At 36.2% G+C, this 18,598-nt stretch overlaps 1 protein-coding gene across 1 annotated transcript in view; it reads left to right on the top strand.

Annotated features, from left to right (window-relative positions):
• Positions 1-13,482, top strand: part of mpp1 (MAGUK p55 scaffold protein 1) — a 28,525-nt gene extending 15,043 nt beyond the window's left edge. Inside the window, exons 2-12 of the mRNA XM_073824445.1 lie at positions 1,900-2,028; positions 2,229-2,307; positions 2,402-2,487; positions 6,492-6,560; positions 7,324-7,520; positions 7,617-7,723; positions 10,466-10,546; positions 10,823-10,903; positions 12,252-12,454; positions 12,576-12,650; positions 12,787-13,482. Of these exons, the coding sequence (XP_073680546.1) occupies positions 1,900-2,028; positions 2,229-2,307; positions 2,402-2,487; positions 6,492-6,560; positions 7,324-7,520; positions 7,617-7,723; positions 10,466-10,546; positions 10,823-10,903; positions 12,252-12,454; positions 12,576-12,650; positions 12,787-12,963 (1,284 nt within the window). The 3' untranslated portion in view covers positions 12,964-13,482. The remainder of the gene's footprint in view (positions 1-1,899; positions 2,029-2,228; positions 2,308-2,401; positions 2,488-6,491; positions 6,561-7,323; positions 7,521-7,616; positions 7,724-10,465; positions 10,547-10,822; positions 10,904-12,251; positions 12,455-12,575; positions 12,651-12,786) is intronic.
• The last annotated feature ends 5,116 nt before the right edge of the window (positions 13,483-18,598 follow it).

Raw genomic sequence — 18,598 nt, 5'->3', positions numbered from 1 at the left:
GTGGCTCAACTAAAATTAGTACTGTTGAAAATGGTTTTATTGTATTATTAAACAAATTATTAAACCAGTTTCTGGCTAGTTTTAAAAAAATTAGTCATTGTCCAATAAAATATATATTTTAAAATGGGACTTTTTTTTTCTAATTTAGTATTTAAAATATTAATCAGTCACATATTGCTCAATAATGACATTTAATGGAGAAAAGATCTGTTGTCATGACTTTCATTGTGCTTTTCCTTTCTTAGAGGTCAAATTAAAAGGATACCTCACCCCCGTCAACATCTGTTCACCTTCATGTTGTTTTCCAAAACAGGCTTTTTAAGAAACACAAAAGAAGATATTTTGAGAAGAAATGAAAGAAGATCTAAAATGTTTTAGTGTTTTGTGGCTCAACTTGTTCCCATTGTCCACTATGAATACTGTGGATTTCATAATGTTGGAAAAAAGCGTAATTAATCATATCTAGACTGACACCAGATCCTGCTGATCGTCAAAACCTGACATCAGCCCAACGTTAGTCATCGTGTCATCAAACTCAACTCAAAGCCGGAGTCTAAAGTCCTGATCATAGTAGTAATATGGTGTAAACTTTGTCCTGAGCTCAGCTCATTTATGCATTGTCATGCATTTTCTGAATGTCAAGATGTGTACGTAAGAGGTTTTTTGTGTAGATCACCATTTGGAGGGTTGTAAAAGCAAGACACAGCATATTTTTGTGTGTCTTCTTAGTATTATTGAAATGACTGACTCTGTGAAAGCAGATAATTGACTACCCGAGCATCTCTGTCTCATCATTTTGCTCATAAATAATGCTTAAGGTTACTAGATTTACCCCAAACCTGAAAAATAATTATAGCATGATGGTAGTTGCACTAGAATGAACAATATATGTTGTCACTCTGTGGCCTCTTTTTTAAAAGCATAAATTCAACATGTAACCCAAAAATTAAGTAATAAGTAAATAAATGAATACAAAATGAGCTAAGAGTGCTGTCCTACATCCCTTATTGTATTTAGAAGTGAAGTTTAGTAGTTTGCCAGAAGTCAGCCACTAAATAACTGTCCACGCCTTTTCATTGCTAATTTTTCACTGTGTTTTTAGTCAATTTTGAATAAGTAGTTTTTAATGCCAAAAAAAGGTTTGCATTGGTGCTAAATCTGGCCCTACACTGTAAAAGGTTTTCACCAGATTCAGCTTAAAAACCTAAGTTCAGCAGCTGCCTTAAAATTTTAAGTTAAATCAGCTTAAAACTACAAGTCATTTTAACTTATTACAATAAAAATCAGCTGATTTAACTTGCGAGTTGAAATGACTTAAGTTGATTATGTTTAAACAAAAATTGAACAACGCAACTTTATGTTTCTGACTTAATTAATACGAATTAAGCATTTATACTTTCCAGACTGAAATTAAGTTTTAAATCACTAAAAAAAATGCTGGTAGTATCGAACTATTTCAGATTCATTCTTTCCCCATAAGAACTTATGCATTGGACTACTTAGTTTAACATATTATTGAACAGAGTGAAATAAAAGGTACCATTGCTACCTTCTAAGGACATTTGTTTAGTCACGTCAGTAGAAATCAAGCTCACTCATCGGACAACATAACCATGCCAACCAGTTCCCAGCATTGCAGGATTTAATGATGTGTTAAGATGTAGCTGTTTAATCGTTAACCCAGGACAGATGTCCACATTGACTCTAATTCTTTTCCTTCAACATACCATTTTATTTTACACCTACAAAAATGTTTTTAGTTTATAAATCATGCAAGATTCCACTCTAACATCTTGTCTAAGATATACAGATTCAGCTGATACAAAACAAATTATTGGGATATCAACGATGTAATTTCTGTGATACAGAGCTTGACGTGCTGCATATTTGCATTCCCAGGCCGCCATGCAGACATACGACTGCAAAGGACAGGAAGTCTTTACTAACGGCAGCGCTGGATATATGAACGGCAAAGACGTAAACAGGATGCGAGAAGTGGCCTTTGAGAAGAACCCCTCTGAGCCACTGGTATGCTTTTTATTTTATTTTTCTTTAAAAATGGCCAACTGACTAATTCAAGTACTTTTTTTTTTTTAGAATTAAACTCAATGAATTCATTTAATTATTTGAAAGTAATAATTCACCCAAATATTTTAAATTCTGTTATAATTGTGTTGTTCAAACAGAGTATAAAGTATGTCTAAATTTGTTTTTTTGTGCCTGTTCAGGGTGTAACTCTTAAGCTGAATGAAAGGCAGAGGTGTACAGTAGCGAGAATATTGCATGGAGGGATGATACACAGACAAGGTACAGTGGATCCCTGGTTTGTGAATAATTTTTGGTTTCCAAACAGCTAAATGGATAACTGCTAATGACAAACCTTTTATTTATTTTTTAACAGGTTCTTTACATGAAGGTGATGAAATCGCAGAGATCAATGGAAAAAGTGTTGCCAATCAAAGTGTAGACCAGCTACAGAAGATTCTGGTGGGTGTTTTTCTCATTTGTTGACACAAATTTTAGTATACTTTTAAAAAGAAAATGTATTAGGAAATAAATGTGACCCTGGACCACAAAACCAGTCTTAAAGTAGTTCACTTCCAGGACAAAAATTTACAGATAATGTACTCACCCCCTTGTCATCCAAGATGTTCATGTCTTTCTTTCATCAGTCATGAAGAAATTATGTTTTTTGAGGAAAACATTTCAGGATTTCTCTCCATATAATGGACTTCTATGGTGCCCCCGAGTCTGAACTTCCAAAACGCAGTTTAAATGCAGCTTCAAAGGGCTCTAAATGAGAAAGCCGAGAAATAAGGGTCTTATCTAGCGAAAGAATCGGTTATTTTCTAAAAACTTTTACAATTTATATACTTTTTAATCCCTATACAGTAGGGATGTAACGGTATCAAAACTTACGAATGGCACGGTACGGTATTTATTGAATCATTTTCAGGAAAAACAAAACTAATGAAGAGACTCGAAAAAAGTGCCAGAAGTGTTTATTAAACAGTTTACATGAACACTGAACATATCAATGGCATACAAATTAGCCATCTATCTGTAAACTTTGAAACAGAAACTTAAATTTTTCAATTATTAAAGCATGTAAAAAAAAGTTAAATCAGTTTAGCTGAATGAGTTGTTTGAATCTAGTTGTCTGCTTGAAATAAGATTTTTTTTTTCTTACCCCATTGGCAGATTATTTAGCTTGTTTTAAACAAAAACTCACTTAATTTTGACTTGTTTTTACTTGTCTAGAAAATCATTCTTGATTTAAGAATTTTTAGATATTTTGGCTGGAAACAAGACAAAATTCTAAGTAAGAAAGGCATTTTTTGCAGTGCAGTAGGCTCTCATGCCTTTCTTTCGCATTAAATCTTTATTAAAAACAATCCTTTAAAGAACTTTTCTACCTGGAGAAGTGCATCTATTATGTTGCCTAGTTTATTTAAAACTGCACCTTTCCTTATTTTAAACATAGCCAAAAAGCCACGTGTTGACTGTGAAACATAATAGACTTAATTTATATGCATTTATGGTACATTTCCGTGTCAATGTTCATTTTTACAGCGAACAATGCACTGTAACATTAATTCAGCGCATACAGCACAGCAAAAAATAGATTCGGTGCCGAAACGATCGCTGCACTGCTGCAAAGGCACCGCTTCTAGGACGTACTGCCGGACAGCAACCGCGTGCAGTGTGAACGCTCTAATCCGTTAACATGGGTGCTGAAAAGAATACGTAACGCATACGCACTGCAGATGGAGCAGGTTCAACCATTTCCATCTCTTTTCCTTGCTGCCACAGCCTGTAGCGACAACAGACCGCAAAGGATGATGGCCACGCCTGGGCTGATGGGAAATGTAGTTCCCGCTACCTCCCGTTCGCTCCATTCGCCTGAGCAAACTTTTCTCAGAAGACCTATCGTTTTATCGAGTCATGCGACCACGGTAGTATCGAAAAAATTTGTTATTGCGGTATGACGGTATTTACAATACCGTTACATCCCTACTATACAGAGTTAGACAAGATGAGCATTTGAGGTTAAAAAGTATATGAATTGTAATTTCTAATTTGTTTAGAAAATAATCAATCGTTTTGCTAGGTAAGACCCTTCTTTCCTCGGCTGTGATCGTTTAGAGCCATTTGAAGCTGCATTTTGGAACTTCAAACTCGGGGGCACCATTGATGTCCATTATATGGAGAGAAATCCTGAAATGTTTTCCTCAAAAAACATAATTTCCTTATGACTGAATAAAGAAAGACATGAACATCTTGGATGACAAGGGGGTGAGTACATTATCTGTACATTTTTGTTCTGAAAGTGAACTACTCCTTTAAGTAGCATGGGTATATTTGTAGCAATAGCCAAAAATACATTGTATGGGCCAAAATTATCGATTTTTCTTTTATGCCAAAAATCATTAGGATATTAGGTGAAGATCATGTTCCAAGATATTTGGTCAGTTTTCTACTGTAAGTATATCAAAACTTTTTAATAAGTAATATGATTTGCTAAGAACAAATTTAAAGGCACCCTCAGATTCCAGATTTTCAAATAGCATATATATTCAGCTTTCTATGGAAGATAAAAACTCGCAATTCTGACTTTTTTTCTCAGAATTGCGAGTTATAAAGTCGCAATTGTGAGATATGAAGTCAGAATTGCGAGATATAAAGTCGCAATTGCGAGAAAAAAAATCAGAATTCTGAGATATAAACTCGCAATTGCGATTTTATATCTCGCAATTCTGACTTTTGTTTCTGTTCATTTGTGACACTCTAGCAAAGCACAATAGGAAACGGAGATCTTGTCTTGTTAAAACGACATATTATGTCATAAAAACGGCATGATTTTCCCGTTATAGAAAATTTATGATTACATGTGAGCGAGCTAGGCGATTGTCCGCGCTGCCTTCGCCACAGTCCTGACATAAAGGAGGGTCTGCACGCTACTGAAGTTCTAGAAATACACTGTTTTAAGTATTTTAATGTAATGGTTTCAGTTGTAGCAGCATGTTTATTAGGATTAATCTGTCTACAACAACTGCACTCAGACCCAGAGGATATAACTAACAGCAAATCCAAATACTAACAGAAAGAGAAAAAAAGAGAAATGACAAACGATTTGATTGTATTATGATGATGATTTCGTTCTGTTTTAAAATGGAAAAAAATTAAGCCAGAATTTTCGGATTTTTTGTTCATTTTTCGTCTTTACTGTCTGGACCATCATGCAGAATAAATGTTCGTCTGATGTACCGCTTTGCAAATTAGTCACAATAACGTTTCTTCATAATAGTTGGCTATATTTCTTGCAAATATACATCTCAGATATTGCGCAACACTGCACTTCTCGGGTGGCGCGATAAATAAATATAAATGTCTTCTTTATTTTATGTTCTTCCACAATAACAACACAACGTTACAAAATGCTTTTGTGAAAATTTATTCTGCATGACGGTACAGACGGTAAAGACGAAAAATGAACAAAAAATCCGAAAAATTCTGGCTTATTTTATTTTATTTCTTAATTTTAAAACGAAAATCGAAATCATCATTATCATTATCGTCATCATAATACAATCAAATCGTTGTCATTTCTCTTTTTTTTTTTCTCTTTCGGTTAGTATTTAGATTTGCTGTTAGTAATATCTTTATAACTCGCAATTCTGACTTTATATCTCACAATTCTGACTTCATAACTCGCAATTGCGACTTTTATATCTCACAATTCTGACTTTATATCTCGCAATTCTGACTTCATAACTGGCAATTCTGAGAAAAAAAGTTACAATATTTTATTATGTTTTACTTATTGGCGGAAACGGGCTTCCATAGCTTTCAGATAATTTATAAATCCCAATTTGAAAAAAAAAAAAGACCTTTATGATCCAGGGTCACAATTATACTATACATTTTAATATACTGTGAACTGAATGTAATGCTTTTGGACACTTAATTGGATGTTATTTAAAAATAAATTAAAATGTATTATACTTTAAATTAATATTAAATGCAGTTCATTTAGTTTAGGCATGCTTTATTGGCCCATCTGAGTAGAACTTTAGTACATATTTTTATATATTATTTATTATTTAAACATTTCATATTATGTATAATTTCATAATTCTGTTATCTTTGATATATGGTTAAAAGTAAGTATGAATTGAGTCTAAATAATGATAGTATTTATGCATGACTGATAGGAGGATTACTGCATTAGATTAAATAAAAAAGGCATATATTTTTGTGTTATGCTAATTAGAATTGGTCTAGAACATGGACAAAGAAAGCTTCAGTTCAAGTTTATATTGTGTAACTACTTCATTAAAAGCTTAACTTTAAATTCTGAGTAGCTTGTTGTTTGATTAGCCAGCTTCCTGAGCACTGGCACAGTTTTTAAAAATAATTAATACTCCAAGATGTTTCTGCAGTCGCGTTGCTTTTGATTTAATGTTGTTTGATGCTGTTCAACCTTACAGAAAGACACAAATGGTGTTGTCACGTTGAAAATCATCTCCAATCAGCAATGTCGCCCTATGGCATGTGAGGTGAGTAAAAAAATATGGAATCCAACCAATCTTTCTGGTTCCTGCGTTGATTTTAATGATCACTGTCTACTCAACTCGCTTTTTCAGTAAATCAGTAAATACACACTTCAATATGATTTTATCACTTCTGTCTTTGTCTGTTTATTCTGTATCCTTGGTTAAATTAAGGTTTGGGGTTTATCATGGGAATGGGAAACCGATTGAAAAACACAGGTGACTATTAAAAGCATCAATAGCAGATAACTACACTTAACTTTTCTCATTAGATGAAGTAACTGCAAACCTTCTTCTGCCATCTGCTGGTTACACAATGTCAAACTGAACTGCAGTTGACTGAAACCTATTAGACGTTGTTTGACATTGTGTTAAGTGATGGCAGTATTCTAAGTTTTCTTTCACCACATACATGTAACCATTGTACCACTGTAAAATTACAACATCTAGATCCATCTAGAGCTTTGCTTATCATCTTAAACTACTGTAGCTCTAGCTGTAGATATTGTCACTAATCTATCTATTTATCTATCTATCTCTGTTAAAATTTCTATTATTTAAAAGAAAAGTTTTACCAAAAATGAATGCATTACATGAGGGGAGACTTCTCTTTTTTTGACTTCTACAGTAAGTTCCTGGGTCAACATCTTTTGTTGACCATGCAACCAATTCCTAAATGTAAACAGCAATGACTGGCTGATAAGTAATTTTTAAGGAAGCACATACAATGGTTTTACGAGGGTGTAATGTTTTTCGGATGTTTTTCCAGATGTATATGAGAGCACAATTCGACTATGACCCTGCCAAAGACGAGCTTATCCCGTGTAAAGAAGCCGGCCTGAAATTCCAAACGGGTGACATCATTCAAATTATCAATAAGAAGGATCCAAACTGGTGGCAAGGAAAGGTTGACAACTCCTCCACAGACTTCGCAGGACTCATCCCTTCTCCAGAACTTCAGGAATGGTACGTTCTGACATGCATTCATCTTTTTTTCTATATATGATGACAGATTGATTTTCTTTTAAGTAACAGTTAGTTAACCATTTCATTTTTCTTCAGGCGAGTAGCAAGCAAAAGCAAAGCAACACGGGAAACCAGCCAGTCCTGCAGTCCTTTTGGCAAGAAGAAGAAATGCAAAGACAAATACCTTGCCAAACACAGCTCAAGTTAGTGAAGCTCACCTCTTAGCATTTCTATGGCCTGTGTCACATCAAATGCAGTTCATAATTATTTTGAGAAAATGCTCTAATAATGTTCTTTTGCAAAATAGTCTTTTATAAATAAGTATTTAATTCGAACGCAAACTACTTACCCACTGTCTGTCAGAGTTGATGCCGGGCACACAAACAGCATTTTCTGTGCTGCACTAAATCCAAGTAATTTAAGCTGTTGATATGCTTTGGGTTTGTGTTTGCTGTTTGCTTCTACAGTATCTCACAAAAGTGAGTACATCCCTCACATTTCAGCAATCATTTTAGTATATCTTTTCAAGGGACAATACTATAGAAATTGAACATAGATATGTTTTAGAGTAGGCAATGTGCAGCTTGTATAGCAGTATAGTACGGTGGCCGAGAGAGGCCAACGCGCTGCAAACAAGAAAACACATGCAAACAGAAAAAACGACAACAAATTAAGAAAACATCTTCATCAGTTTGACAACACAGGCGCTGCAAATCCTCGCAACGCAAACACAAATACGGAAACGCGCTGCAAATTCTCACAACACAACCAAACTCAGAAACGCGCTGCGAACACACGAACGCGCTGCATATAGCACGGTCCACAACGGAAATGTTTCAGGGGGACCTCAAAAAGTGACGAACCCATCTGGGACCTGATTATTTTTTCAGTGGCTGTTGGTCAGAGCAGAGGTGTTATCGGTGAACTATCGCCTTTTAGTGATAGTATAGTATCATTTAAAGGTGAAAGTGATATAAATAATCAGGTAATATAGTGATATAAATAATCAGGTCCCAGATGAGTTTGTCACTTTTTGAGGTCCCCCTGAAACATTTCCGTTGTGGACCGTTCTATATGCAGCGCGTTTGTTAGTTTGCAGCGCGTTCGTGTGTTCGCAGCGCGTTTCTGAGTTTGGTTGTGTTGTGAGAATTTGCAGCGCGTTTCCGTATTTGTGTTTGCGTTGCGAGGATTTGCAGCGCCTATGTTGTCAAACTGATGAAGATGTTTTCTTAATTTGTTGTCGTTTTTTTCTGTTTGCATGTGTTTTCTTGTTTGCAGCGCGTTGGCCTCTCTCGGCCACCGTAGTATAGATTTATTGTCCCCTGAAAATTACTCAACATACAGCCATTATTGTCAAAATAGCTGGCAACAAATGTGAGTACACCCTAAGTGAAGTTGTCCAAAGTGTCAATATTTTGTGTTCGCATCGTTATCTGACACTGCCTTAATCATCCTGGGCATGGAATTGACCAGAGCTGCACAGGTTGTTGCTGGGATCCTCTTCCACTCCTCTAAAATGACTGAATGAAGCTGCTGGATGTTAGACACATGGTGGGAACATACTTGGCCACCCCATCACCTTCATCTTCAGCTTCCTCGACAAGGCAGTTGTCATCTTGGTGGTGTGTTTGGGGTCATTATCATGCTGGAAAACTGCCGTTCGGCCTAGTTTCTGAAGGGAAGGCATCATGTTCTGCTTCATAATGTACAGTACATAATGGAATCCATGTTTCTCTCAATGAACTGCAGCTCCCCAGTACCAGCAGCACTCATGCAGCCCCAGACCATGATGCTACCACCACCATGCTTGACTGTAGGCAAGACACAATTTTCTTGGTACTCACCAGGGCATCGCCACACATGCTGGACACCATCTGAGCCAAACAGGTTTATCTTATAGGCTCATCAGACCACAGGACATGGTTCCAGTAATTCATGCTCCTGGACAGGTTGTCTTCAGCAAACTGTTTGCGGGCTTTCCTGTGAGCCAGCTTCAGAAGAGGCTTCCTTCTAGGACAACGCCCATGCAAACCAACTTGTTGCAGTGTGCAACATATGGTCTGAGCACTAACAAGCTGACCTTCTATTTCTGCAACCTTTAAAGCAATGCTGGCAGCACTCATGCATCTGTTTTTGCACAGAACGAGTACTCAACTTCTTAGAAAACCCATCTTAGAAAACCTCTGTATGACCCTGACCGCTGTAGTATAACTCTGTTTCAGGGTGTTACTGAACCTCTAATAACCTTGGCATCTTTGTGGAGAGCAACAATTCTAATTCTCAAATCCTCAGAGAGGTCTTTGCCATGAGATGTCATGTTGAACATCTGGTGGTCAGTATGAGAGAACTGTACTTAAAGCATCTCATTTTAACTGCTCTAATACAAGATACACAAGTTTGTATGGTCCTGTGAAGCAGAAAAACATAAACATGATGAATAGGACATGTGGCTTTGCATCGTTAAACAACATACTGTTGTTATCACTTAGGGTGTACTCACTTTTGTTGTCAGCTATTTTGACAATAATGGCTGTATGTTGAGTTATTTTCAGGGGATGGTAAATCTATACTGCTATACAAGCTGCACATTGACTACTCTAAAATATATCCAAGTTTAATTTCTATAGTATTGTCCCTTGGGAAGATATACTAAAATGGTGGCTGAAATGTGAGGGGTGTACTCACTTTTGTGAGACACTTTTTGTAAATTAATTACTTTTTGCATGTAAAGGTGACATCCATAATAATGTAAATTAGTAAATGAGTTGTAATAATTCTCAAATGCCATCTTCCAATAACCGATTTATATCAGTAATTAAACATTAAACACTCTAGTAACTCAGAAGTCACTTTTCTGTACAAAGCATGTGTCTGCTGTTGCAGAAACAGGCCTTAGACAGGTGCTCTTGTCATGAATTAGCTAATGGATTTTTGTTTCTTTATAGTCTTTGATCAGCTTGATGTGATATCCTATGAGGAGGTAGTGAGACTGCCTGCATTCAACAGAAAAACTCTGGTTCTCATTGGTAAGCTTCACCATAGTTATCTCACACCAGCAGGGAATTCTTGGGAATGAAGGATTTATAAGAGTGCATATTATCCATGGACCTCACAGACTCTGATGATATGTTTCCACAGTTTAAAATATTGTAAATTAATTACAACTTTTGCCTCAAAAAACTCAAATTTTAATTAAAAACTTTTAACTTTTTTTCATTTTAATCTTAATATTTGGAAATGTGCAGTTAATTTGAAGTTTACAGGTTAAAATGTGTTATTTTCTCTTTTGCTGTTGTTTAAAGGTGCACCTGGAGTTGGAAGGAGCCATATTAAAAATTCACTTCTCAGCAAATATCCTGAGAAGTTTGCTTACCCAGCACCACGTATGTACTTTCTCTACGTGCCTTCTCTTATTAATCTCTTTAACTATGAACTCTTCCACCTGTTTTTGAGAGTGTGAATTTTTAAACAGAGTCAAACTGAATTGTATACTGTCTTACAGTAAATCCATGTTTACATACTAGCTATCCCAAATTTTGTAATTATTCATAACTCACCCTCATGTTATTCCAAACCTGTTCGGCATTAATGACATCAAGCTGACAATGCATTTTGTACACTTATAAAGGCTCTGATGTACTTCAGGAAAAATAAAAAAAAGTAACATTTCAGAACAGATAATTTACTCACCCCCTTGTCATCCAAGATGTTCATGTCTTTCTTTCTTCAGTCGATAAGAACTTATGTTTCTTGAGGAAAACATTTCAGGATTTCTCTCCATAATATGGACTTCTATGGTGCCCTGAAGTTTGAACTTCCAAAATGCAGTTTAAATGCAGCTTCAAAGGGCTCTAAACGATCCCAGCCAAGGAAGAAGGGTCTTATCCAGCAAAACGACCGACCATTTTTTAAACAAACTGATCTCGCATCTTCCCCAACTTCAAAATTGTCCTACAACGCTGAAGATGTACCAACCCAGTGTTTACAAAGTGAACATGCAAAGAAGATGTTCTTTACAAAAAAAAGGCAAAACAGTGATGTAGGACGATTTTGATGTTAAAAAAGAAAACGAGATAAGAATGTTTTGACATATCCTAACTTTATTGACCCAGATTACACAGACTACCCATGCGCATCTCAAAGACAAGACAAGATGAGCATTTTAGGTTAAAAAGTATATAAATTGTCAGTTTGTTTAAAAAAATGACCGGTAGTTTCGCTAGATAAGACCCTTCTTCCTCAGCTGGGATCGTTTAGAGCCCTTTGAAACTGCATTTAAACTGCATTTTGGAAGTTCAAATTTAGGGGCACCATTGAAGTCCACTACATGAAGATTATACCTGCAATGTTTTCCTCAAAGAACATTTTTTTTTTTCCGACTGAAGAAAGAAAGACATGAGCATCTTGGATGATACAGGGGTGAGTAAATTATCTGTAATTTTTTGTTCTGAAAGTTAACTAATCCTTTAAGACTGTTTTGACTGCAAATGTTTTCTTAATCTATAGGTTTTTTTATTATTGTCTAGTACCACAATATCATCTTTAAAATTAGTTAAATTTACTTGAGAAACAAGACTGCATAAGATATTAAGAATATAAGATATATCTTCCAGAATTTAGTTTAATTTAAACTATATTTTCTGAAAACAGAGAGTCTTACCGAAATCAAATTCAAAGTGGGTTTACTAGAAAAAGAAAATAACGAATCATAAAAACATTTTTTGTTTGTAGACACCACTAGACCTCAGAAGAAGGATGAAGAGAACGGCAAAGAATATTACTTCATTTCCAACGATGAAATGACCAAATGTATCATCGGGAATGAGCTACTGGAATACGGCAGTTACCAGGGACACATGTTCGGGACTAAGATCGAAACTGTTCACAAGATTCACGAGCAAGGAAAGATTGCTGTGCTGGATGTTGAACCGCAGGTAATGCCACACTGTCGAATTCTATTAACATAGCATTTGATCCCTAGCGTTGTTGTGATACCTTCTATTCAGTGTATCTTTGACAGCCCATGGTTTTCTAAACTCTTTCCCCTTTTTCCAGACGCTGAAAGTGCTCAGAACTGCAGAGTTGGCTCCTCTTGTGATGTTCATTGCTCCTACTAACACTCCCAATCAGGTTAGAAACTGATTAACTCAGACTTTAAGCCCCATATATCCATCCCTACCCATGCTTATGACCTAAATGTTATAATAAAACAATATTTCATTTGTACAAAAGATTTGTAACCTACGTTTCCATTCTAATTTTCTAGTCAGAAGCAGTGCAAAACATCCAGAAAGAATCCGACGGCATCCTCAGTGCATACCGCCACTTTTTTGACGAAATGCTTGTCAACAACGATGTAGATGAGAGTGTTAAGGGTGTGGAGGAAGCCATCGAGAGAGCCTCATCAACCCCGCAGTGGGTACCAGTCTCTTGGGTGTACTAAAACTCCAATCCTTTTCCCTAATAGCCCCTCCAGAAAATACCATACGAGTGCACCCCACTCACGTGGTGCCCTGCTTAATACAGTCGTTATCAAGACAGTTTGCACATGAGTAAGTGTTTTATAGAATGTTTGAAAAAAAGCAATAAGTTTGTTCTTTTTGTTTAGTATGTGAATGATTTTCAAATGACAGAGCGCTATAGCATTAAGCGATGACATTGTTAGCGATGCAAAAGGACCTCTACTGTGATTCAAAATACCACTCAGTTCATTAAGGTCTGTTGGTTTTTGATCTTCCCTGGAGTTTCAGTGTGTTTTTTTGTACCATGTGCCATGGTGTTCTTCTTAAATATAATTACATATAAAAAACATGTTAAAAACACAGGGAAATTGTATCAATCAATATTTGAAAGCAGGTTTGTCATGTCCTGAAATGTTCTTCAAAATGATATATGGATTTACCTCAAGTCATGATGTAAGGCACTTTTAAAAGATCTGAATAAACCTCTCCCGACACTCCCATTGTGACTTTCTGTGTTAAAGTGTGGAAAACTTACTGTGACTATATAGCTGTATATCTTTGAACTCTGTTAAACATGCATGTGCTGATATTTTTGTTTGGGAAGAAACAAGACTTTACTTCACCAATTTGCTTCTACAGAACAGCTGTTTTATTAGTTCACTAAGGACTGAAAGACAGCAACTAACGCAGACAATCAACAGATTACAGTGCATCACTTTTCAGACATTCCGTGATTCAGAATGTTCAACTGGTGGAAATGAGATCCAACAGACACCAATAGACAAAACCCAATGAAGTATATTTTGGGGTATGTCGGTGTGCTTTGTCCAACACTCAGACCCCAAAAATGATTCCACTTTTAGGGGTGTTCTGTTCAGTGCCTGATGAGAAAACCTACAAATTAGATTTATATGTCATCTAAACTATGTCTAAACCACCAGGGCAGATGTTGAAGTTCGTCTTGGTACTCCAACTGTCCAGGTCTGTGATCTACTTAATTTAACATTATTAAGTAAATTAATACAATTTTTAAAAATGTCCAAAATTCTGGGGACTTGCTTCATATACAGTGAGGAGAACATTTATTTGATCTCTGCTGATTTTGTACGTTCTCCCACTGACAAAGATATGATCAGTCTATCATTTTAATGGTAGGTTTATTTAAACAGTGAGAGACAGAATAACAACAAAAATCCAGAAAAACACATTTCAAAAAAGTTATATATTGATTTGTATTTTAATGAGTGAAATAAGTATTTGATCCCCTATCAATCAGCAAGATTTATGGCTCCCAGGTGTCTTTTATACAGGTAACAAACTGAGATTAGGAGCCCTCTCTTAAAGGGATTTTGTTACCTGTATAAAAGACACCTGTCCACAGAAGCAATCAATCAATCAGATTCCAAACTCTCCACCATGGCCAAGACCAAAGAGCTGTCCAAGGATGTCAGGGACAAGATTGTAGACCTACACAAGGCTGGAATGGGCTACAAGACCATCGCCAAGTGGCTTGGTGAGAAGGTGACAACAGCTGGTGTGATTATTTGCAGATGGAAGAAACACAAAATATCTGTCAATCTCCCTCCCTCTGGGGCTCCATGCAAAATCTCACCTCAAGGAGTTTCAATGATCATGAGAACGGTGAGGAATCAGCCCAGAACTACACAGGAGGATCTTGTCAATGATCTCAAGGCAGCTGGGTCCATAGTCACTAAGAAAACAATTGGTAACACACTACACCGTGACTACTACCACCTGCAAGGTCCCCCTGCTCAAGAAAGCACATGTACAGGCCCATCTGAAGTTTGCCAATGAACATCTGAATAATTCAGAGGAGAACTGGGTGAAAGTGTTGTGATCAGATGAGACCAAAATCGAGCTTATTTGGCATCAACTCAACTCACCATGTTTGGAGGAGGAGGAATGAACAGAGTTCAGGCAAGATGAGCGTATGGTATATAAATTGTCAGTTTGTTTCAAAAATGTCATTTTGCTAGATAAGACCCTTCTTCCTCAGCTGGGATCATTTAGAGTCCTTTAAAGCATTTAAACAGCATTTCGGAAGTTTGCAACTTTGGGGCACCATTGAAGTCCATTCTATGGAGAGAAATCCAGAAACACCATCCCCACCATCAAACATGGAGGTGGAAACATTATGCTTTGGGGGTGTTTTTCTGCTAAGAGGACAGGACAACTGCACCACATCAAAGGGATGATGGACGGGGCAAGAACCTTGGGTGAGAACCTCCTTCCCTCAGCCAGGGCATTGAAAATGGGTTGTGGATGGTTATTCCAGCATGACAATGAGCCAAAACACACAGCCAAGCCAACAAAGGAGTGGCTCAAGAAGAAGCACATTAAGGTCCTGGAGTGGCTTAGCCAGTCTCCACACCTTAATCCCATAGAAAATCTGTGGAGGGAGCTGAAGGTTTGAGTTGCCAAATGTCAGCCTTGAAACCTTAATGACTTGGAGAGAATCTGCAAAGGAGAGTAGGAGTAGGACAAAATCCCTGATGAGATGTGTGCAAACCTGGTGGCCACCGACAAGAAACATCTGACCTCTGTGATTGCCAACAAGGGTTTTGCTAAATTACATTTTGCAAATGCTTATTTCACTCATTAAAATGCAAATCAATTTAGAACTTTTTTGAAATGTGTTTTTCTTGATTTTTTTGTTGTTATTCTGTCTCTTACTGTTCAAATAAACCTACCATTGAAATTATAAACTGATCATGTCAGTGGGAAAACGTACAAAATCAGCAGGGGATCAAATATTTTTTTCTTCCTACTGTAAAGTCAGATAATATTTCTGTCTAAAGCGTGAGAGCCATTCACCCAGAATTGTAATGTCCTTTAAATTGTTCAAGGTAATGGTAAACTCCATTCATCTTTATCAATTTCATTTGGTTGGACTAAAATACACAGATAGTATAACACTGGAAACAAACATTATGTAACTGTGATATTCATACACAAAAAGAAAATTAGCCAAAAAACAAATGTAATTATGCTGCACAATTTTAATTTCTTCATTTTTGTTTTGTAGTCACTGTAGTTCTTTTTCTGTTTGTCAATATTATAATCAGAAATTCATGCCATTTACGTTTACATGTAATTGTTAGCATGTTGCTAAATGCATTTTTTTTTTTAATAAAATATATATCTTTTAGTAACCATTTAGTTATAACGGCCTTGCATTCCACTTCGGGAAGAGAACAAACAAACTCCTTCATAGAGCGAGTAGTTTGGAAAATGATAATTAGGGTATGTTTACTGACCACTAGATGGCAGTATAGGATTGTGTTAAAGGTAATAGAAGAATAAGGGAGTGGAGTAGTGTACTGGATTCAGAACCGCATACTAGTGTATTACTCTAACTATTCGGCCATATAAAGATATAAATATTGTAAGAGCAGTATGCTTGAACACTGACTCTACTACTTCTTTTTGGAGGGTTTTTAAAGAAATATATTGTATTTTAGGCTGCCTGTTGTCATTGTTTTGATTTGAAAATATATAATTTATGTGATTCATATAGTAAAATTGTAATGTGTCAAGACATTTTCAGCAGATTAGACATATACTGTTTGCATATCCTTCATTTTAAACTCTGCCATTTAATTATTTATTTACCTGTGAATATTGGATTTTAGTTGAAGATAAGCATATTATTTTTTACTTTTTTTTTTAGAGAGAGAAAGGGAGAGGGGGAGAGTTCATATCAGTTCATGCAGACAAATCTAACCATCATAATACAGCATGCATTGAGTTTTTGTGTGTTTCTGCTGACCTCTAGTGAGGGAAAATTACATGCAAATGAATTTTGTGACTATTGCCACTAGAGGGCCGCTTTTGGGATCTCTATATGGAAATAGAGTACATAAACTACTAAAAACGTGGTTCTCTGCTTTTCTGGTAGCTGTACGTTCAATTATTTATAAAACTTAAAGCCGAAGACTATTTAGGTTGAAGTTAAAATGCGACAGTGTTTTATTAAAATAAATATATTAACAGCAAACAGTTCAAATGCATCACATACAATAAATGTTAAATATTATTCACTTAATTATCTTTAAATCATTTAAATTATTTAATTATTTTTTAGAGAAAACATTTGAAGTTGTTTAACACTGCATTATTATTTTCACTTTAAATTAATGTTGAATGTGCCAATTTTTGTTCATTGACAGAAGTGTTTCTTTTGATCGAGCACTTGCCTCAATTTTTTGGGATGTGCGCATATTATACTTTCTTCAAAATCATGGACATTCCCAGAAGTCCCTGCTTCATACATTACATATTATTATGATATTTAAATATATTTCATTTTATTTAAATTTAGTTCAATATAACAGGATTTCAGTTTTATTTTATAGCAAGTCTTTTTGCATGTGCTAGCAACAGTCCTTACATAAAATTGTGTGATGTATGTTCAGCCCAGCTGGTTCAACCACTCTGTTTTTTAAGTTATGGCCATTGAAAAGAACCTATTGGTCAACCACCACAATATACGTAGTGATAGTATTTCTGTTTGGAGTCAATTTGGAGATGCCAGAGAAAGTTAAAAATGCCTGACAGAGTAGGCTACGACTGAAGAACTTCAAGGACTTTGCACGTCCTTTCATTATAATAATAATGTCTTTCCTTCTTTATCTGTACCAACGGATAACAAAAACCACAAGCCTTCCCCTCGTGACTGCAAAAGATGTTCTTGTGGTTCAGGGTTTACTGAGAGAACATCTAAAAGCTTTTTATCTCTCTTCAAATCTTACTCTTTTGCGTCAAGATGGTGTGATTGAAACATGTTGTCATGGTGGTCAGTATGGTAAAATTGATTTGCTGGAAAGGACACACCTTTCAGCTGTATCAGATATCTGTCATGTATTCATATCATTCATAATCTGTATGCAGAGCGTAGATAAAGGCCTCAAGGAAGCCTGTTTTCTGTACTGTCACATCCAAACTAGGTGCCAGATTTGCTAAACAGGGCGATCAATATAATCCTGCAATCCATAAGTACCAATGGAAGTAGAAATTGTTATTTGCACATTTACAGTAGTATTAAAATGCTCAGGTCAAGTCACGTTTATTTACTTAACGCTTTATACAATAAGGATCTTTCAAAGCAGCTACAACAATAATAAGGTTTTTATGTTGGAAATACCTCGTTGATGTAAATGTAGTGCTCGTTTTGTCCTGTGGGAGCGCTAAAGTTCACAACTGTCTGACTGACATCACAGGAAGCTCCAAGACAAATCTGATCTGATGAGGGTTGTGGCTTTGCCATTAACTAGATATATGATTTTATTTAGACAGATTGCTGCCTGAATTGTGTCTATACTGGGATCCTCGTTATCCTTTTTAGCTCGCTGAGGATGGCTGAGCCAAGCGGGAGATATCAGCAGGTGAGTGAGCTCCACTGTGACTCGACTCGGTTATTTTTAAAGCTGTCCAGCAGCAGGCGCCTCCACGGCGGACAGTGTTGTGGGGAAACACCGAGGCTCTGACAGAATGCAGGCCGCAGTGTTTTGAAATGAATAACAGGTTCATTTAAACGATTGCGGCATGCATAACAATTAGTTTGCGCTCGTCTCTGAACATATTGTGTTTAAGCAG

This window comes from Garra rufa, chromosome 19 (genome assembly GCF_049309525.1).
Source record: "Garra rufa chromosome 19, GarRuf1.0, whole genome shotgun sequence".
Classification (NCBI taxonomy): Eukaryota; Metazoa; Chordata; class Actinopteri; order Cypriniformes; family Cyprinidae; genus Garra; species Garra rufa.
This window is presented reverse-complemented; position numbering and strand designations above follow the sequence as displayed.